The 22,553-nt window shown below is 39.1% G+C and overlaps 1 protein-coding gene across 4 annotated transcripts in view; it reads left to right on the plus strand.

The window, feature by feature from the left end:
• Positions 1-22,553, plus strand: part of dym (dymeclin) — a 76,886-nt gene that overhangs the window by 37,680 nt on the left and 16,653 nt on the right. For 3 of the 4 annotated variants that reach the window (XM_088319620.1, XM_088319619.1, XM_088319621.1), the window contains 2 exons: positions 11,208-11,390; positions 19,694-19,807. In XM_088319620.1, coding sequence (XP_088175746.1) covers positions 11,208-11,390; positions 19,694-19,807 — 297 coding nt within the window. Of the gene's footprint in view, positions 1-11,207; positions 11,391-19,693; positions 19,808-20,322; positions 20,504-22,553 lie in introns of those variants that run through there. The other variant, XM_088319622.1, reaches the window with a different exon arrangement.

Below are 22,553 nucleotides of genomic sequence, written 5' to 3' on the forward strand. Positions count from 1 at the left end.
TCAGTCTGGGTCAGAGAACTGGTCAGCATCTGTGATAGCGCTGTTGTGCTTGACTTTAGACTACACCAACATGATGTGACATCAGTTCCCATGTCAGTCAGTTTTCACAATTTACTTCTTTTGATGTTTGACCATGAAAAAGGCCCATGATGTATTGTTTGCTCACAATCACACAGACACACACACACGATTACACGCCTCGCCTTTATCTCGCCTTTGTCACAAATCACAAAAGAATACAACTTCAGGCAGACAGATCATTAGATTATTTGGCGCCCAACGCATTTAGCATGGCCTGATTAAGTTGTATTTTATATTGAAAGGTCATAATTTAATTACGATGCATTTGGGACATTGTATTATCGTAAACATAAACTGAATAAAAAGAGCCCATTGATTTGCAAAAATATTTAACCTTTATTGGTTAAATACTCTACAAATGCCAAACTAATGAATTGTATTGTGGGGGACAGGTGGTGAAATAGACAAATTTAACAAACCTCATCAAACACCTATTTCAAACACACTGTAGTTGAACAATCAGATTGGAAACTACGTGCCCTGATTGATAACTAAGATAATTCCGGAAATGGTCATCTTTTTATAAGCAAAAAAACAAGTCACAATAAAAGCAACAGAACCCCCTAAATTAAAATAAGGCTGATAGGAGAAGCCGTTTTAGCTAGTAGCCATGTTGGTGAGCTCAAACTAAGTCAACTGGGCCAATATGTTTTTTATTTCATGCCTCAAGTGGCAACTTTTTCATGGGCTTCTTTGCTTGGAGTCAGTGAAATGTAACTGCAATGCATTATTGAACAGCAATGTGAAAATAAATGGAAAAAAATTGAATCCTGCACTCACTTGACTTTTCTGTAATCACCTTTGCACCGCTTATATGTACCCCTGGTTATCATTCAGTCTTTGCAATTTTCCCTGCTGCGTCAGTACTCCATAGTCTATATTGTTCCTTTACTGATTTGCAGTCCGCATCCTCATTTCTGGAAGTGAATATACAAAGAATTACATGCTGCAAGCATAGTTGAAACGCATCCCTATAGAAAAAAATATATTTGCTGAGGAGGTGGCGAGGGCCAATGGAGACAGGGCATCTGGAAACAATGTCATTTGGCGGAGCCTGGCCCTGTAGAGAGAACTGATGTTTGTTTAATGTGGGATTGCCTGGACATGTAATAGGTTCCTTTACCAGAGAGGTTGTGAGACAGTAGAATAAATTTGCAGATCTGATCAAAGATCTGTTGTTTTTCCTCTCTCGTCAGTCTTTCCCCTCCATTTTTATTGCTCTTGATGTTGTCTTTGCCACAACACGACCAACCCCACCCTCTTTTTCTCCAACCAATATCCTCATCCCTGAACGTGTTGTTTACGCTGCTGTGTCTGGTTAGCATCAGCCAGGCAAGAGTGACGAGCAATGGGGCCCCCTTGAATCACCTCCAACCCCCACCCTCCAGGGACAGCCAAAGGCTCCCCGGTTTAGTCGTCGCTCTCCTGCGCTCGTTTGCGCTCTCCTTTTTCTCTTTCTCTTTGAGAAATGGCTGAATTATCAGCGGTGACGTGCTGCGTACGTTAAAAGATGTAATTGCGTGCACAGTTTTGTATGTCGATGTTTACTCTCCCAGCCAGTGGTCATACTAATGGTGCTTCTGTTTGTCCGTTTACTGTTGTTATTACTGCCTTTCTGGGAAAAGACACCCACAGTCACCCATACCAAGCAACACGCGCTGAGCCGGGAGATTACAGGACCACCCTGTCAGTGTTTATGCAGCGGCAGTTGAGTCACAAACAGTGATTTTTTTTTTCTTCTTTTATTTTTGTATTTTTTTAATAGCCTCGTACGTATGCTCTGTAGAGGTACTCGATGAATTGAGGGTAATAGTCCAGGGCAAGGACACATCAGGTAACATACAAATTACCTCTGTTTTTTTACATGGCTTTACCAAGACTTGTTTTCTCGCTAACCATGCAATAATAGCTCCTATTTACTGTCAGCAAAAATTCTTGGACCGGCTGATGTTTTCAGATATTACTTCTAAAAAAAAAAAAAAAAATTCATGGTGGTTTTCATCATAAAGTGTCTTAACATTGAAAATACATTGTTTAATGAGATTCCGTATACAGGAAAGAGACGTACAGCCAAAATGGTGTCTGTTGGTCTAACACCGTGACTGTAAACTGTAATTGGGCCTCTACCTGATATATTCTAGACCAAACCAATTGTTTTGCATTTACTAAAATTTGAAACGATACAGAGAAAGTTAGCATGATCTTTAGTTTATCTCTGAACCAGATGAAATGAGCCATACCTGGCTCGCAAGCCATACGTTCCCGACCCCAGCACTAAGGGATGGATGCGTACCAATACCTGGTATTTGTATACAGGATTCCATTTTTTAATTATTTAGAAGCCAGATTAACAGAACTTCAGCTATAGTGTGTTTGGGGTGTAAAATAAAGTGTAAAAAAAAGTTATTCAAAGCTCCCTTTTAGAATTAATTATTAAAAAATGTATTTGATGCGTGCGTATTAACCTTCAGATGCAGACCTGTAAGTAAGGTTATTTTTTCAACATGGACCTTTGTTTTCTGAAATAGTTAGACTTTTTTCTTTTTCAAAAAAAAGACCATAAGCCCCTTTGGCATTTCAAAATGTGATATAAAGCTTGAGAACTTGTTGCACTTTAGCAGCTTGTCTAAGAACTAGAAGAATGTTTTTGTGGGAATCGGTGCAGTTTTCAGTGCCTTCCCGGGAATGATGACTACAGAAGCATTAGACTGAAAATAATTTAAGATCTATTTTACGTGAAGCCAATATGGGTTGTCAGCTGCAGTTGCTTATTTAGGTTTCTAGAACCCAACACAAAGTCAACAGTAAACTAAAACCAATATTAGCATCATTTTCTTTAAATTTACCCTGAAATAGAAAGCGATAAGTAAATGACTGTTCTCGCGAGTACTTTACAAGCCTGGGATGCCTACGCCTCCAGGCTTTTCTTGCACCTCTTCAGCCATATCGCCCTGATGTTGACAGTTTTATAAAACAACATATTCACATTCCATTTTTTCCGACGAGAAAATTATTGCGTTTTTACGTTTATCCAAACAAACCCCAGGCATAATCTTTATGTGTGAGAATTTGGCTTGAAACAATCAGCGCCGTTTTGACGGAACCGTATCAGAAAAAATGCGGGTCAGACCATGACCTATTTAAAAAAGTCCCCAAAGACATGACAGACACACAGACTGCTGATGGGTCTGCTAAGTCAGACTGACCTCTATGCTTATGTGTGTCCACAGGGTATATGTGTGTGTTTTCTGATACATTTTCCGGATTTTATCTTTTTGATTTTTTTAATTACACTTGTTGTTTGCCTTCTACTGCTCACAATAAGCATCTTCCCATTGTTCATTTGACCAATGCAATAGTCAGTCTGCTTTTTTCATTCCATTTGGTAATTTGAGCTGGGAATCGGTAAATTTGCATTCCCTCTGGTGACGTGTGTTTTCTTTTCCGTTTTGAGAATCTCAGCATAGACTTGGATTGGTTTGGGTCCCTCTCAATTCTTCTTCTGAGTAGCCATCAAAACATGAAATGATTTAATATCAAAGTTGGGCATAACTCTTGGCAATTCATTTTATCTTGCATATAAAGTTTTTATTAAGTCACTCGTAATCCGCAATCAATTCAAAATAGACTACATCACTATTTGCGCGCTGTTTGCTTTCAATGTTTTATGTTACTGGGGCACAATAGTTCAGAATATTTTAATCAATGTCTGTCTTCAAAACAAAACCGTAAAAATAGATCAAATTAATAATACATATTTTGGGTTCTGCTGTCTTTAGTTAAAATATTGAAATGCAATTAAAAGCATGAGGATGCAACAACAAATTGATGCATTGACAACTAATTAATTTTGAAAAATAAATCACCATTTTATAGGCTTGCGCTTGAAGCTTTAGTTATGTTCTTTTATGTTTGAAAAAAATTTTTTTTTTGCATGTTTTCTGACATATTTTATTAATTGACATGTATATTTAAAACAATGCTCTCTTTATTGTAAATATACTTATAAATTATTTTATTAAAATGTTATGTGAATTTAAAATGAGGCTGTTTTTAAACACAAGTTTCTTTTGAATCGATAATCATTCAACAAATATGGTGACCTTTTAGTTGGTAGGTATGGCGGGGGATTCAACCCTGACCTCCCAGTTTCTTGGCTGGTACTCTACTACCAAGCCACCGGGCTCAAGTTTTGGATTTTAACAAAGATGGCCAACAAAGTAGCACACGCCAAGGTTAAACAACAGTCAAATGTAATTTTTTTGTTGCTAAATTGTGCAAACTAGCTGACATTTATACTAGAATGTCAATTGTGAATAACGCTACATGTTTCAGATGAAAACAAGTGGGCTTAATTGTTGAAAGAAAGACTGAGAAGTGGAAATGCTGATGGTATAAATACAAATGTGCACATAAGGGAAAGGTTTGTGACCTTGCTCAAAGGCTACATTGTAAAAAAATATTTTGAAATCTATATTCGAAGTTGGGCAGCACGGCAGCTGAGTGGTAAGCACGTCGGCAACACAGTTCTGAGGTCGTGGGTTCAAATCTAGCCACCATCCTTCCTGTGCGTAGTCTGCACGTTCTCCCTGTGCTTGCGTGGGTTTCCTCCAGGCATTCCGGTTTCCTCCCACATTCCAAAAACGTCCATGTCAGGTTAATTGGCAGGTCCAAATTGTCCGTAGGAGTGAATGAGCGAGTGTGTTGTCTATGTGTGCCCTGCAACTGGCTGGCAACCAGTTCAGGGTGTCCCCCGCCTACTGCCTGGAGATAGCTGGTATGGGCTCCATCACCCCGTTGACTTTACTGAGCATAAGTGGTGCCGATGATAGATGGATGTGTGGATGTACAGAAGTCTTCATGCTGAAAAAAAAAATCATATTTTATTGAATGATCCTCATTTTAATTTTAGATCAACAAAATAATATACAAATATCGTTTTTAAAACATTCAAGTGCCCTAATGACCAAAAACTAGTCCAAGAACGATCAGCAGTGGAGAAAGCTGTCCAGAGTTGCGTCCTTAGTGGTGCTTCGATGACCTAGGCGGTTAAAGGATCTGTGAACTGTAAAAAAAAAAGCACGTTACTGTACATTAAACTACTTCTTTTGATATGTTTATTGGCGGTCGTGACTTGCATCTTCCTTGACACCACCTGTCTCACTCTTACCTCGGCTTATGGTCTAGAAATTACGATAAATGGTTGTTGCTGTTTCCTACTTTTTTGCTAACTTTGAAACAAAGTACAGATAAAAAAGTAAAGTATCGGAGACTGATACATATCTGCTTTTCAGTTCTGTCAACTGTGCCTTATCTTTGTCAGCTGTGCTACCTGATAGGCCCACCCGCTTTGTCTGCCTTGCAACAGTATCCAGGGAATCGCTAAGCTAGTGGTTCAATTCCGGCACCTACTTGAACGAGGAGTTACAGGCCTGCTACTTCTTAGTGCCTGGAACCAGGAAGCTCTATTACCTGCTGTGGAAAAAAAGGCAAACCAACACGAGTTTGATGTCTGGTTAAGCTGCAGTGATCGACCTTGTCAGATGTCTGGCGCAGGCAGACATTTGCGCTCTGCAGGGGGAATAGCACCATGCCTCTTGTCATTTTTGTGCAAACGACTGTAAAATAGGGCCGAGTGAAGATACGGTCTGTTATCCTGGGTGTGGGGAGGCATTAAACAGCAGCAGGATTGGTTCGTAACTCAACATTGCGGGGAGGCGAGGGAGGCACACCAACACACAGCTGGCATTTGTATGCGTTTCTATTTTCCTACACTGTCTGGGGTATTCAAATTTGGTAAAAACAAGCACAAAAACCGAGGAGCGCGAAGAAATGAGGAGTTAAGATATTTAAATCCTGTCTGGGTTTCAAGTAGACCTCTTAATCTCATCCACTTGACACACACACACACACACTGGGCCAGTCAGACGTCTAGCTAGCCTATTTTCTTCTGACCTGAATTCCCTAGCGTGGCATTTTTTCCCCCTGCCAGGCCAATCTCATTAAGCCGCAGCAAGCGAACAAAACACACTTGCCACCTCAATTCTACACTTCATCCGCTTCTCCGTTTTAGTTCTTGCTCCCTCTTCGACAGGCTCAGGAAATTACGGAATACATGTAAAGGCATTACGTAATAAGGATAGAAAGAAACGCAAATGTATTCCATTACTTTTAGGGAAAAAAAGACGTAATCAAATTACAGGTATATTGAGTTGAAATACAGACTACTTTGCAGGATTACAACTCAATTTAAAAGTATATTTACATATACATAATTTGCAGATAAACAAATTGTTTCTATCATCATTATTTTAATCACTGACACTAGAGAGACAGACGATATGAGGCTTAAACATGACATGTGCACGGATCGTGCATCTGTTGCGCGGATTGTACGGATTGCATGTTGGTCACACTGTGTTGCAGGTAAAAGTACTTTTGTGGTTGTTTGTATTTTATTTCTGCTTCAATGGAGATCTCATTTTGTTGAATTGGCGTTAGCCTGCAGTTTCATGTGGCTATTTACGTATGTGTGTACTCTTGCGCTCGGGACTTGAGTGACATTTAGTCAATTTTATTGTCGTCTTATTGTATTTTTGTAGTAATTGTTGTTCAAAATTCCCTAGATGGTCACGATATGAATGTGATCTTGATATTGTGAACCAAAACTGAGCATATATTGTCTGCAACCTCAGTGGAACTGTTTAAATGTTGGCTTAAAACACACTTATATTCTATAGCTTATGAATGACCTATATTTCATGTTGACAATATGTGTGTATTGATTATCCTAGATGATTTCTTCATTTTCCTTGGGTTTTTGAGTTTTTTCATGCCCTCATGTAGGTTTTAGATCAGGGGCTGGTGTAATAATAGTTTGTAGTTTGCAATAGTCTGTGGTCTGCACAGCCCTTTAGAATAGAATAGAATATACCTTTATTGTCCTTTTGATTAAGGACTATACAAATAAACATGACTTGACTTGGCTGACATTGGGAAAGAGAGTTTTTTTTTGCTCGATAAACAATACACTACTCTTAATATAAGCTGCAAGAAATTTGACATGAGATGATGCCCGACATGCTAGAAGAAATCCAAGTCACGAGAATTTCCAGACAGACTGAGGATTTAAAGTCAGTTTTTTATCATCTTATTTATCCTATTACTGTATTTTTATTCTAGATTATGATTTGAATGTGTTTTTAGTGATCAGGAAAATGTGTTTTTATAGCTATTTAGGGTTAACTTGGATATTTTTTTGATGCCAGGAACAGATTAATTGGTTTTTCGTTATTTCATATCAGGAAAATTCGTTGAAGATATGAGGAATTCTACATACTTGCCTTCCAAGCAGCTTGCCGACTTGCAGTGCTACTGTTCTCAGACTGCTTTCATGCGGTGTTAGCAAATTCTTGTTGAAAACAGGTCATCGACATCACAACAACGAAGGTGTTTGTCACAGGCGGATGCCAGCAAGTTGCTTATTTTGTCTGAAAAAGGGTTAGCGTATTTTCCAGACTCTTAAGTAGCTTTGGAGTGTAATTTAATCGACAATTATTTCACTAGTACATTTATTTTTATTGCCAGCTTTATTTTATAATTTATAAACTGATTCAATGCCAGATGTTCTTAAATTTGGAGAGACGATGCCTACCAATTGTTGCCTTTTAGACCCATTTTTGAAGGCCTACAGAAAATATCGTTTTGTAGCTTCATAGTCATTGGACATATCAAAACAAAGCCTCAATCCTCATCTTTCATCGGAAAAAAAGTATGTATTTAGCTTTTACCATTGTTTAGTAAACAAAAGTAGAACATTGCAAAGTGTCTTAAAAATACTGGTTTCCAAGAAAACTTATGAGAAAAACGACATTTTGTCAAAGGAAGCATTTCAAGGAGAACTTTCACTTCAGTGTCTTTTTTTGCATTTGTGATACCGCCAATAGCTAAACAATGCTTTTCATAAACACATGGGTGCTTTGATTACAAAATAACATTTTATTGCAACAACATTGAACCTATTCATGAATGATGCGTGCAACTTTTTAAGATATTTTTAGCGCGCAATGTTTTCGGCTGACGTGATCAAACGATTTCGCTCCCCAATGGTGATCGTGTTTCTTTGTACCTGCACAAAACCTCATCCCTGTCTGTCCCGACGATGACTTAGGGACTTTGTTGGAAAAGGAAAAAAGCTCGATACAGTCACTGTGTACTTATTCATATCTTCACTACACTGACTACACTGCTATACTACGCTTCTACTTGCTGGATACAGGAAGCAAGACTAGGAAGTTGGGGCTCTCTCAATGTTTAAGGAAAGATCTGATCATATCCACTTCTGCCATCTAATGGTAATTTATCATACTGACATCATTCCCAGAGGGCAAACCCTATATAATAGTTTAAAAACAAAAACAGTATTTCTTTTGTTTTGGCACTCAGGGAACAATGCTTCTGACAACATACTTATGACACTGGATGATTTAATATTTACATGTATAATGATGGTCTGTGAAATGAGCAATAAATATTTAAAAAGCGTGGTATTTTGTTTGTTTGTTTGTACATGATTCAATTGTTTGTTTGTTTGTAAATGATTCAAATTGAATCTTTTCTTCCGGCGCCGTCACGAATGGCAGCCACTCCAGCAGCTCCCGTGTTATTTTCGATTGTTCTCGATTGTTCTCAGCTCAGGGATGCTGCTGGAAATGTGAATTTCCCTTCGGGGATGAACAAAGTATCTATCTATCTATCTATCTATCTATCTATCTATCTATCTAATATTGTGCAGTTTGTTATTGTAAATAAGGAGTGTGGGAATAGTTTGCGTTGCGTGGAAGATCACAATGTCCAATTTTGTCGTTTCCTTGTTGAATTGCTGTGCATGCAAAATGTGGATGTTATCTCGTCTTGGCGGCAACTGTCTTTTGAGGCGCTGACACGTGACAAACCCGACCAGAGGAAGCACCATGTAACCCATGAAGAGCAGAGGGATTGATTTGAAATGTATGTTCTATCTTTAGCATGCTTTGACATGCATAGTCAGTCTGAAATAATAATGTAAGGGTACTTAATGTACAGCTGGACCCACTGAACCAAGAATCTGATACTCCAGCTGATGAAGCTTCGTTTGTCAGAAATACATGTCTTCAATAATATTGACTTAAAAATAATCTGTATAATTGAAACCACCTTAATTCATTAGAAGAAAATTGGAGGATACACAGGCCACTTTTTTTTTTTACATTAAATTAACTAGGTCACACCAAAACTGTTAAAAAATACACCACACAATTAGCTATCAAATTAATTTAGAATTATGTATAAATTATCAACAATAATGTAAAGAAAAACAAATTCTTTGGCAGAACATTTTGCCCCTTTGCATATGATTTTCCTCTTTTGTTCCTGACTTAGGTAAAAAAAACATTTCATGATTTTCTCAAAGGAAAATATATAATACCTGTATATATCCCTCCATCCATCCATTATCTGCACCGCTTATCTTCAGTAGGGTCGCGGGGGTGCTGGAGCCCAGCCCAGCTATCTTCAGGCAGTGGGCAGGGGACACACTGAACTGGTTGCCAGCCAGTCGCAGGGCACACAGGGACAGACAATTCGCTCCCTCATTCACACCTAGGGACAATTTGGACCGGCCAATTACCCTAATAATGCATGTTTTGAGAATGTGGGAGGAAACCGGAGTGCCCGGAGGAAACTCACGCAAGCATGGGGAGAACATGCAAACTCCACACAGGAAGGCTGGTAGCTGGATTTGAACCCATGACCTCAGAACTGTGCTATATATACTATATATATATATATATATATATATATATATATATATATATATATATAAAAAGATCAGCACAGCGGCGCAGTGGTTAGCACGTGTGCGTCACAGTTCTGAGGTCATGAGATTGAACCTCCTGTGTGGAGTTTGCATGTTCTCCCCGTGCTTGCGTGGGTTTCCTCCCACATTCCAATAAAAACATGCATGTTAGGTTAATTGACTGATCCAAATTGTCCCTAGGTGTGAATGAGCGAGCAAATAGTCTTTCTCTGTATGCCCTGCCGACTGGCTGGCAACCGGTTCAGGGTGTCCCCTGCCCACTGCCTGAGGATGGCTGGGATGGGCTCCAGCACCCCCACGACCCTACTGAGGATAAGCGGTGCAGATAATGGATATATATATATATTTTTTATATATATATATATATATATATATATATATATATATAATATGTGCCATATTAGATAACTTTGCTCTTATACATATCTTTTTATTTCACCAGAAACAATTCACATATTGGAAAATTAGGGTCTTAATGCCTAAAATAAGCAAACTCCTTTGCCAATCAAGTATTTTTTACAATGTAAAGATCAGAAATTAATATTTGTTTCATTGGACATTTAACACATTCATTGCTATTAAAAACTATGAACATCAATCAGCCATTTTTATTAATTCTTTTTAGGAGTATCAGTTTTCATTATATGCTGAGGGGTGCTTAAAAATGGCCAAATGGCCCTCTGGTAGTAGTTTGGGGTTTCCTGTAATAAAGTTTGGTTTTATGTGTTTGAATCAATAAAAATGACTCTGAAAGAAACATGAAGAATTGACGGAGAATGGGTGTTACAAAGTCTCGAAGTATTGACACCCCCAACATTGTGTCGGGTTCGGACCACTCGTGACTGTGCACTAGGATTGACAATTGTCTTAAAATTACGTGAACTTGGTCACCAAATGCACCTGAATTCATTTGAAATACTTCTGTTTTGGTTAGGGTATGTTCAAATAGCTTTTGATCATCTTTATTTTTCTACCTTGGAAACCAAGGTATTTATTTTTTAGAGATGTTTATTTTGGAGGAGTTGAAACCATCTAGTCGACAGATATCGAGTAATACGTTAAATTGTAATGATCTCCACCAGTATTAGCTTAGCAAATGAAACGCTTTTTATAGCTTCCATATTGCCTTTAGTATTTTTGCCTTCATCCCCCAAAGTACAAACATTAATCTCTCTGGAAGAAATAATTTGAAAACACCATTATAGGCAAAGCGAGTGTTGTGAGAAGGCAATTAACCTTTGATGTCGTCCTCCTTCGTCTTCCCCCTCAGGCTCAGGACTTGAATGTGATTGAGGAAGTGATCCGCATGATGCTGGAGATCATCAACTCTTGCCTCTGCAACTCATTGCACCACAACCCCAACCTGGTCTACGCCCTGCTCTACAAGCGGGAGCTCTTTGAACAGTTCAGGACACACCCGTCCTTCCAGGACGTCATGCAGAACCTGGACACGGTCAGTATCCAGCAAGGATCACTTCAAGGTTTCCCTGTTTTCTAACATGATCATGAACAAATTAAAACTCGTTCGTCTTTAGGGCCTCTTCATTTTTATTTAGGCTTGACAGTTACGATTAAGTGCATGCTTTTCCTTATCCAGGTAAAGACTATCTTAAAAAGACTGAAATGATAATCATTGGTCCATCTAAATGCCATGACCTGTTCATAAACACTGCTCTGAACATTGGCAAATGTTATATCACCCAGAGTCAAGGTTTCATAGTTTCTTCATGCAGAGTTTTCCCCTTGCCCTCATGTAGGTTTTAGATCAGGGGAGGGTGCAATAATAGCCTTTAGTTTCTACAGCCCTTTGAGACTTCTTTTGATTAAGGGCTTTACAAATGGTGGAAAAGTAGGTTCGGAATACAAAAAGATTTTGCAACATTTACACATCTTCTAGAACACTGTGCAAAAAAATAATATCAAAATAGAGAGTGCATAAAACCACTGAAAACTTACCAAGACCTTGCCGTCCCTATAAACCTTCGGCCTAATAAAGGAGAAAACTAATCAGAGAATCAACCAAGAGGGTAATTATCACATTGGATGACCTGCAGGTACACAGCTGAGGGCGGACCATCTGTGCACAAGACAACTATTAGTCATACTCTGTATAAATCTGTCCTTTATGGAAGATAGATAGTGATAGATAGATACTTTTTTCATCCTTGTAGGGAAATTCACACTTCCAGTAGTATCCTTTTGTTGAAAAATAAAATAGTAAAATAAAAGAAATAGAATACAGAAATACCCAATATAGAATAGAATAGAATAGAAAATACTTTTATTGTCATTGTTACAACATGGGATATATTGTGACAACGAAATTGGACGTGGCACTCCAGGTCCACATTTTACAGTGAGGATAAGGAAAACAAAGAGATAAAGGAACAAAGAAGATTTTTGTACTGTCCTTGTTGTATAATAGGCTTTGTTTTCCTCCGGAGGGGGGGGGGGTGTATGAGGGGGGAGAGGGACAGACAGAGATTGGCGGATCTAACTAGATGTTTGATCTTACTGTACACACGGTCCAGTTTTTTTTTTCCCTAATTGCTCAGTCCACGTATTTATTGAATTTGGGAACTACAGTCCTTAAACATGCCCGATTAAAGTCGCCGGCGACGATAAAAGACGATAAAATAGCCTCATGGCATGAGGAAGAAATGATCTCCTCAGTCCGTGGAACAAGACTATGACAGCAGTCTGTCGCTGAAGCTGCTCTTCTGTTTGGAGATGATGCTGTGTAGTGGGAAGAGTGGGAAGACAAAAGCCTTTTCTGAAAGAATACTATAAAAAAGGCCCATTTGGCTTTTGCAAGATCCTCATGGGAGAGAAATAACATGTGGAACAAGGTGCTCTGGTCAGATAAAACCAAAATTAAACTTTTTGGGCTGAATGCAAAGTGTACATTTGGCCTAAGAGTCACACTGCACATCACCCTGAAAACACCATCCTCATTATCAAACATGGTTGTTGTAGCATCATGGTCTGGGGTTGCTTTTCTTCAGCAGGGACTGAAAAGATCGTTAGAGTTGATGTGAAGATGGACGGAGCCAAACACAGGGCGATTCTGGCAGAAAATCTGTCACTAGCCAATGATGTTAATGTCGCTAATGCGCCTACAATCTCATACACTAGCTGCTATTGCAAGCAAGGTGAATGAGGAGGGTTAACACTCATGCTCGTGTCACACCTGCTAGCATTGCGGCTGTGAGGCACTGATTAGTTAATTAGTGGCTCATTGTCAGTTGCAAGAACATTTCCAAATCTTCATCAGTCATATTCAAAAGTGATTAGAATATGATTTGAAAACTAATATCGGTCTTGTTTTCAACCCATCTGATGAGCATTTTTGGCACATGCTTCCTACTTAAAAGATCACAGTTGCCCAGGGCCTCTCATAAAAACTCTAAAGCTGAAGTGCGATTGGTTATTATCCGAACCTTGAGCAACTGTGGGGTTTTGGGTTTGGGTTTTTTTTATCCAAAAATGGTTGCCCCATCAGATTATATCTACGGAAACAAAAAATGAATTGTCTTTCTTTACTTTGATAACAATGTAGTGAAACAATGTATGCAACAAGAGTAGACTTCTCATTCTCTGGTAAACCTATCATAAACTTTTTACTGGGAAAATAAGATGAAAGGCGGTCAGGATAAATGGGAAAACATACTTAGGATGTAGTGCTTAGAGAATGGCCTAAGTCATGACAATCTTGCAATGAAAGAATAGTGCCAGAGGGCAACAGGTCAAGGTGGTGGTAGCTGGGGTGAGAAGAGTCCTTTATAGTGTTAATGGCTATGCTGCAATATAGCAACTTTTCAGTGTCCTCCAGACTGGGCAGAGAGAAGTCAATTATCTTTTCGGCTGTGTTGATTACTCTTTGTATGTTCTTTCTGTCTGCTGCTGTGCTGCCATCATACCACACAGTGAGACCGTATAAAGGTATTATGTTAAAAAATAATAATGATAATCAGAATGCTGCATTAAACAGGCAGGAATGTATTATTGCAAATAGCGTTTTATCAATCGATTGATCTGTTTATCTAAAAAGGAACGATGCAATTTTTGTAGCTACTTTTATTTTTAATAAACAACGTTAGTTTCAATATTTTCATTTTTTTTTTCTACTTCCCCAAAGGACGCCCTTTTTTTCTGCTGCGCGTGTTTACTGATATATTTAAATCTATTGGTTACAATTTCAAGTGTTCCCCTTTCAATTTGACCCAGACTATGATGTTGTCGGAAATTGATGAATTCATTAATTCTTCTCTTGCATGCATTGAATGCTTTTCAAATATTTATCAATAGCATTTATGTTGATAGGGCAAAGTGGGGGTGCCAAGTGAAAGCTGCCACTCACTGCTTTATTAATAGGGGGAAAAAATGAAAGTGAGCCAAGCTTTCTCTTATTTGCTTATCTGTATGTGTGTGTGTGCGCGCGCCATCAGGGGGGTTGCTGCATAGTACATCACCATAGGCACCGCTGTTCTCCATAAGTATGAGGAAGCATGCTTCTGGATTCCCTCGGTTAAGTCAGCTTCCCTCAGGCATTTCTCCAAAGTCCCCCCCCTTTCCCTGCTCGCCAACCCACGCGTATATGAGATGTCGGATTGAGGGAACCGCTCCTCAAAATTAACCCCATATGGGAGGCCTTCACAACTGATGAAGAGATTAGTTTTTCGCTGCGGACGCGCAGGATGCGCTCCTGGGCTCTGTTCAGGAGAGACGAAACGCGGCATGCGGATGTGTTTAGGGTTGTCGGTTTGCCAGATGAGTGTATTGGAGGGGGGGGGGGAATATTAAAAAGACTCTGTTACACAGGGATTTTTAATTACCAAAGATCATACATTTCTCTAGGGCAGAATGAAATGCAGCAAACATCAAGAGCGCTGTGCGCTTGATCTCTTGTTTGGGCTAAAACCCAATAGGCATCACATCATGGATGGAAGGAATAGTTTGTTCCAAGCAGTTCCGTTGAGTACATGAAATCTTGTCATGTACTTAAATAATTAGCAGAAGGCCAACTGTGCATAATTCTTTGTTTTTTTAGATTCTTTTGTTAATTTTGTAACTTATTCATTGCCAGACGTTTCTCTTAAATGGGATGAGCTATTTTTTTGCCATTTAGACTCATATTTGAAGACTTACAGAAAATGTTCTTCTGCAACTATGTAGGCATAGGACATATTAAAAGAAAGTTTCAACCATCATTAGAAAGAAGTATGTCTCTAGCTTTTTTCAATGTTGAGCATTGAGTTGAACATTACCAAGTTTCTTGAAAGTACTCGTTTCATGAAACTGGACCGAAGACAACGAAGAGACTCAAAGCGTAAACTGGCTTTACTTATCCATTTCTTCGCTACAATGACACACTGCTTCACTCCGTCCATCCTCATTCTAAGTTGGCCGCCTACAGTCTTCAATTGCTGTATACAGGAAGCAACACAAGGAAGAGAGGGCTTCCTCAATGTGTGGACAAAGATCTAATCAAAGCCGGTCCTGCTATCTAATGGTGATTTTTTTTTATACTGAAACCATTTCCAGAGGCTTGACACTGATGAACTCTGTCAAACCGTTGTGAAATGCCTTTTTTTTAAAAAATAAAACGAGAAATTATTTTTATGTTTTGGCACTCAAACACAATGGTTCTGAGAATGTATTTATACTTTATGGCGCTTAATGACTTAATATAGGACACAGTCAACCGTAACCGGATGACTGCACTGCCAAGGGTTGTGTATGTATTTATTCTCTTAATTATATCGAAGACAAATTTTTGCCAGAAGTTGAGCTAAATGGCTAGGCTGTAAACAAAACTGTATAGCTAAAGTGTGAAGCAGTTGCATTTCTTGCGCTTTAAAGCTAAGGCTCCCAAATGGGTGTACCGTAATCCCTCGCTATAACACGGTTTTATTTTCACGGTTTCACTACTTCACGGATTTGCATCGTGCAATGTGTTCTGCATTTTTATAACCAAACAGTCTCCAGGCTATTTATTATTTGACGGTACAGTAGTTCTTTTACAAATAATAAACATTTACACAATTGGTTTCAGTGTACAATAGAGTATGTAATTGTGTAATAATTGTAAAATTATATAGGTTTCTACTTAATGGATTTTGCCTATCATGGTAACCCCCGTAAAATACGAGGGATTCCTGTACTAGATATTTAGAAATACAACTTAAAAAGTACCATCAATTGATCAAAAAAACTTGTGCCGGTCTTCTGGTGGTCCCAAGAGCAGAGAAGTGTTCTGCTGGTTCGAGAGCGTTCTCCATCCGGGCACCGGTGCTGTGGAATGCTCTTCCCCCTGAGATCCGATCTGCAACCTCAGTGGAAATGTTTAATCTAAGCTTAAAACTCACTTCTACTCTATAGCATATGAATAACCTACTCTTCTTGTCGGCTCCAGAGCAGGGGAATGTATAATAATAGTCTGAAGAATAGTCTGTGTAATATAGTGTAATAACCTGTGAAGCCCTTTGAGACACTTTGTGATTTAGGGCTATACAAATAAAAATGACTTGAATTGGCTTGACTTTTTACCTCCACTAAAATGTGTTAGCAACTATTAGCAAATAATTTTGCTCATTTTATGTGTTTATTTATCTTATTTTATTTTTGAACCTTTTTTTGGTCACTTAAATTTAAAGAATAATACTTAAGAAATCTTGAAATAAATCTAGAAAAAAAATCCTCTGAAATGAAAAAAAAATTTTTTTACCCGGGTTAATAAATCAAAAATGTAATCACAACTACCTCCCATTCCATAAAATTTTCCCTTACTATTAACAGAAGATCTAGAATAAAATCTATTCTTTTTTACAGACGATACGAGGAAGAAATATTGTCTTTGCTAAAAAAAAAAAACTTGTTTGCCTCCATGAAATGCGTGCATTGTAAACATTGTAGTGTTTATGGAATGTGAAGTTAACAAAGTAAATAAAATGACAAACATATCGAGACTGTTTTCGATGATATAATAAAAATTTTAAAAAAATCTAAGAACAGTCTCTGAAACCAGAGTAGGCAAGTAATTTTGCTCATTACTAAAAAGTTGAGCTATTAAATATAAAGATAAAAAGAAAAAACACAAATTTTAGAGCAAAACGTGTTGAATACATTTATAAATTAAAAAGTAAAACCTGAAATGAGCTAAAGGATCAGTCAATGGACCCAGATTTATGTATCTATTAATTAATGTTTTTTTACTATTTACAATGTGAAATATCCTCCGTGAAGCACTGCTTGAAGGTAAAAACATATTTTACAAATACGTGACATTTGGAAACATAATTGGTAGCTGACTTTATTATATATTGTAACACCCCTGTCTTTGCTGTGGTATTTGTAACAGAGCTAAGATTTGTTGTGAAGCCAAATAGAATGACCCTTAGGTTTTCTAGCAAAAACTAAAACAAAAGAAAAAAAAACTAAGAATTGTTTGTCGAGCCTGAGCTAAATTCAATTTAATAAGTGCTGATATCTTTTTTTTTTTATTTCAAGCAGAAATTTTCCATTGACCGTTACTTCTAACATTGCATGTGCAATTGTGATGACAACGTCTTGATCCTGGAAATGATTTCCCAAAGGGTAAATCTTAGGGGGGGGGGGGAATTCCGCACTAAGAATTCAAATAAGAAATGTCTGAAATCATTGTGATGTTATTACTGTTTTTTTCCCCTCCCTACTCTCGATTGCGCGAATGTTTATCCAGCCTTTGTGCTTCTGCATCAATGATGATTGCCGTCTTGTTGTTCAAGCTGCGACAGCTGACATCCTACAAACCCCGGCGCATATAGGGAAGAGCTTGCTTTGTTGCGCGCTTCCATACGTATCATTAAAGCTCCATATTGCGAGGAGTGTCATCATATAAGGGCGCTCCTGCTGCAGGCCTGACACACTCATGCTGGGATTAGACCAAGCTTGGGCTTGCGATTGATATTAAGCTTTAATGAGATCAGCATATGATTGTCTCAAAAGAAGCAAGAGTTTTTGTGCTTGTGAAAGTCATTGGCAGCGTTAATTTCCGCTTTTTACGTCGACATTCTCAAAGTGAGTCATTATTTACATATCTAAGGGATTCTAGCGCAAGAGAACTGTTGTTTCAGGTAGGTTGTTTGCTTGTTTTCAATGTTGTGGAAGCTCCAACACATAGGCAATAAATAGCTTAGGGAAAACATGGTGTACTTGAGCTTTCCGTTTGACTGATACTTTCTGGACTAAAAGCCGCACTTGACTATAAGCTACACCAAATACATGTTTTGAGGAAAAAACAATTTGTATGTAGATAAGCTGCACCTGACCATAAGGTTTATGGTCACAATGGAACCACTTTGGCCATGTGTTCCAGTTTAGGCCACCACCTTTTGTTACCCCTGAAAGCTTTATTTTTTATATTTTTTTACATTGCTCCAGTTCCTCCCGCTGCCGTTTCCAACCATTCGCCATTGATTCATTCAGTTCAAAAATGATGTGCAGCAGCTCCTTTTTACATCTTATTGGCCAACTTGATTGCTTCTAATTTGAAAGCTTTTTACATTTTCTATGGTGAGGGTCAGTTTATGCAAATTGTATTTATGTACAAAGCAGATTACCTTCTGTTAAACTTCCTTTATGTTGTTTTTTGGCAGCTGTGACTTGCATCCTCAACACCACCTGTCACATTCTTACCTTTTATAACAGAGCGCCACTGGCGGCCATTTGAATACTTTTATTTATTAGCATCTTTGCACAAGCCAAAGGGCTGAAATTGTGTGACAAAAGTTGCATGTTGTAGTCAGGAAATTACTGTAAATTGTTTCTCTTGGGGGGGGCAGCACGGCAGCACATTGGTTAGCAGGTGCGCGACACAGTTCTGAGGTCGTGAAGTCAAACCTTCCTGTGTGGAGTTTGCATGTTCTCCCCGTGCTTGTGTGGGTTTCCTCCGGGCACTGCGGTTTCTTCTACATTCCAAAAACATGCATATCAGGTTAATTAGCCGGTCCAAATTGTCCTTAGGTCGGAATGAGCGAGTGAATTGTCTGGCTCCATGTGCCCTGCAACTGGCTGTCAACCAGTTCAGGGTGTCGCCTGCCCACTGCCCGAAATTAGCTGGGATGGGCTCCAACACGCCCAGCGACCCTACTGAGGATAAGCGGTGCAGATAATGGGTGGATGGATGTTTCTCATGGGGATATTTGTCGTAATTCAGATGTTGCTACTGTGTAAATCTGGGGTCTCCAACGTGGTGCCTGCAGGCAAAGACCAACTAAGTAGCCCGCAGACAGTTTTTAAAAATTGATGACGCTCACTATGATTTTCTTGGAAATTGGATTTTTGACTGGCCTGATTCTAGGTGGTTGACTGTCTATTTTAAGATCTAACATTTACAATGTGATAACACAGTAATGACATAGTAATATTATAGTGATAACATGTTATTTTACAAATGCATTACCAACTGGACCCCGCTCACATCAATCAGTAACAAAAGAGTAGCTCTTAGCTTTAAAAAGGTTGGTGAGCCCTGTTGAAGACACTATTCCTAATAACAATCCAGTATTGACATAATAACATAGTAACAATGCAGTAATGAATGGTCCTTTTTTTCAGAAATGCAAATTGAGCTTTTAGCCCTTTTTCCTAATCAGTAACAAAAGCATAGGTCTTGGCTTTCAAAACATTGGTGACTCCTAGTCTATCAAATTTAAAAAAAAATCCCATTTTACGTGGTTGAACAAACTTGCCTTTTTGTAATTTCCTCTGTTTTAGGTAATTGCCTTCTTTAGCCAACGGCTAGAGCAGGCAGGAACGGACCTGTCCGTGGAACGGGTACAGGAGGTGATCATGAAAGGAGCCCAGGCCCTGCCTACAGACAGGCTTAAGGTAAGACAGGTCCACGAAGCAGTCTGTAATTACGATTCATGTGCGGGGACGGCCGAGGCGTTAAGTTGAGTGCGAAGGTGGGAAAGGAATTACGGCAGAGGAGAACTGGGAGGAAAACGAAAGAACCATTGAGACATGTGACAAAAGGCCAAACCTAGTTCTCATTAGCTGAAACGCCCCTGTGCCTTCTATCCCTGCCGGCCTGCTCCATGCGAACACGTAATGACATTTCAAGGAGATGGGATGGGGACCGGGGGAACTTTGTCACGGGCACATGCGATCAGGATAGGCGGGGCAATGCTCAGGGGTTTGGATATAAATCTACCTCAGCGCCTCGTTACCCAGCACTCCCACCACTCCTGCCGGGTCTGCGAACCCCGGCCTCTCTTGGCGTGCCGCCATTAATCAGCAAGGAAATATGTATCCAGTCCTTCCCCCTGCTCGGCTCCATGCCGCCGCCAAAGATCCTAATTGCGTGTTTCATCATGTGTTCCGTGTTTTATACTGGCCACAAGGCATTTGTCTTGCTAGCGTTTGGAAGAGGGATGCTGCTTGGCCTTTGCCGTCTCCACCTACGCACAAGGTAGCCGTTGATGAGCCGTGTGGACAACCCCGGCTGAGCATGTCCACAACCCTGCTGTGTCTTTCATCCACAGTGCTCGAAAACAAGGTCACATATACCACCGCCTGAGCCAACATTGAGCATTCTCTTTTCTTTGCAATCAAATTCACCATAAACCTGATTGTCCAAGACCTTGAAGTTTTATCAATACTGATTATGCTTATTATCTTAGCAAAAAAGCCTAATTATTTCACTTTGCAAAGTCTTGTGTTTGCATTGCCTCAGAACGATAGCCAATTAGCAAGCTGGCTGAAGGTTCCAGTGGTGCTAGACACATTGGATTGAGTCTTTAAGTCCTTCTATAGTAGAGGTCAAACAGGCAGTATGGTCTCCTTGTGGGATTGTTGCTGGAAAAAGCAGCATAGGGAAAATTGTCAAGGTGATGAAGAGAATGGTCCATATTACCATTGCCAGTGGTTAGCTCCCAAATATTATTTTAGCAACTTATTAACCTTTATAGAGATGTAAATATTATTTCAAAGTACAGTGATATATTTTTTTAAAGAAATTGCTATATACCATATTTAAATACACCTGCACAGAGCTGTAGCCATTAAATATACAGGCTAATGGGAAATAAATCATTTTGTGAAATGCTGAGATGGAGGGTACTTAGAATCTAAGGGTGATCCTCAAAAATCAGATCATTTAAGTCTATATAATCTAAATTGTATCAAAATGTATCTTATCAATCTATCTATCTATCTATCTTATCTACCAAAACTACTTAATAAATCCCGTTGGTTTTTTTATCTGTGTGTTTGTATGTAAATCATAGGCTCCAAAATGGCTGAACAAATTTTCGTGAACATTATTCAGTCTTACTTTTCCACAAGTGTCTTTAGCTTGGTTTTGTGTGAAGACACTCCCAATAAATACAAACAAAATCGATAAACATCTGCTCCGGGATCGTCTGCAGTAGTGGGGTCTGTAGTGGCCAAATTGGGTACTGCTGCGCTCCCGACCACTGACAACTCCAAGCGGCCGAATCCAATCTCCAACGCCGGGCCATTTTTCTTCCTTTAAAAAGGATGTCCATTCCAATCAGGATCAACCGTTCACACCCCTTCCGCTGAATCCTTTTGACCTGTTGTCATGCACATCTTTTATGTTTTGAATCATGCAATCTGATTAACAACTCAAATACGATAGCAAAGATCAAACATATCGCAGAGGATAAAGATCGATTGAGGTAAAACTAGGAATTCTCATCAGACTGTTAACATATGGAGATTTCAGAATTTTTTTATGCTGACTCTGATATCCGTTGCGAACCACCACAGACCTGAGGGGCAGACCTAGTAAGCCGTTAGCCTGGTTGCTTAGCTTCAGCAATTGTCACATGTAGCTTAGACATACGCCATGTTTGACCTTTATTCTGGATTTTAGTGTCTCAAAATACCTTTTGCTAAATTAGAAGATTACAGTACCACACTTGTGCTTAGGCCTCACAAGTGCATCTGAGGGCGCGGTGAATGGAGGAGACAATTTGGGCAATGTGTCCTCGGGGAGACAAGGGCCACTATTTGATGGTGGCCTCATTCTACAAAACAGCTGTCTTTCTCCACATCTCACGCCGGCCTCCGTATGATGAGCTCATTCGGCTACTCAACACACAGCACGGAAATCCTTAGGCTAGATTAATGTTGTGTGGAATTATCAATGAATTGGTAATTACTGCTAAAAGCTCTTGGCAGCGGTGGTGTGGAGAATGCTGACAAGGTAGCAGTGAAGGATAATCGCTAATTGGGTCAAGTATCGTTGACTTTGAGGCTTTTTTTTCTTAACTTATTCCAGTGTCTTTGCCAAGTTTGGGCATTTTGCCTTTGAATTCCCAGGAAGCGGTGACAAGTTATGATCCACCTACTCTAAAGCCTTCAACACCGTAATTCCGGATTTCTTTGGCACGATACCATCAAGTCACATTGGCTTCATGTTACTTTGGTGGCTTATTTAGGTGGTAAACTATCTCACACCATTATCATATCTATGGTTACTTTGATGAAACTCCATTTATATACCCTTTAATTGCAAATTCTGTAATACTTTTTTTTTTTGCTGTTCAAAACAAATACTCAACAATTTTAAAATGTCTTTAATAATAGAATCAGTGTTAACTAATTT

The sequence above is a fragment of the Urocampus carinirostris genome, chromosome 16 (genome assembly GCF_059441175.1).
Source record: "Urocampus carinirostris isolate Australia breed hairy pipefish chromosome 16, RoL_Ucar_1.0, whole genome shotgun sequence".
Lineage (NCBI taxonomy): Eukaryota > Metazoa > Chordata > Actinopteri > Syngnathiformes > Syngnathidae > Urocampus > Urocampus carinirostris.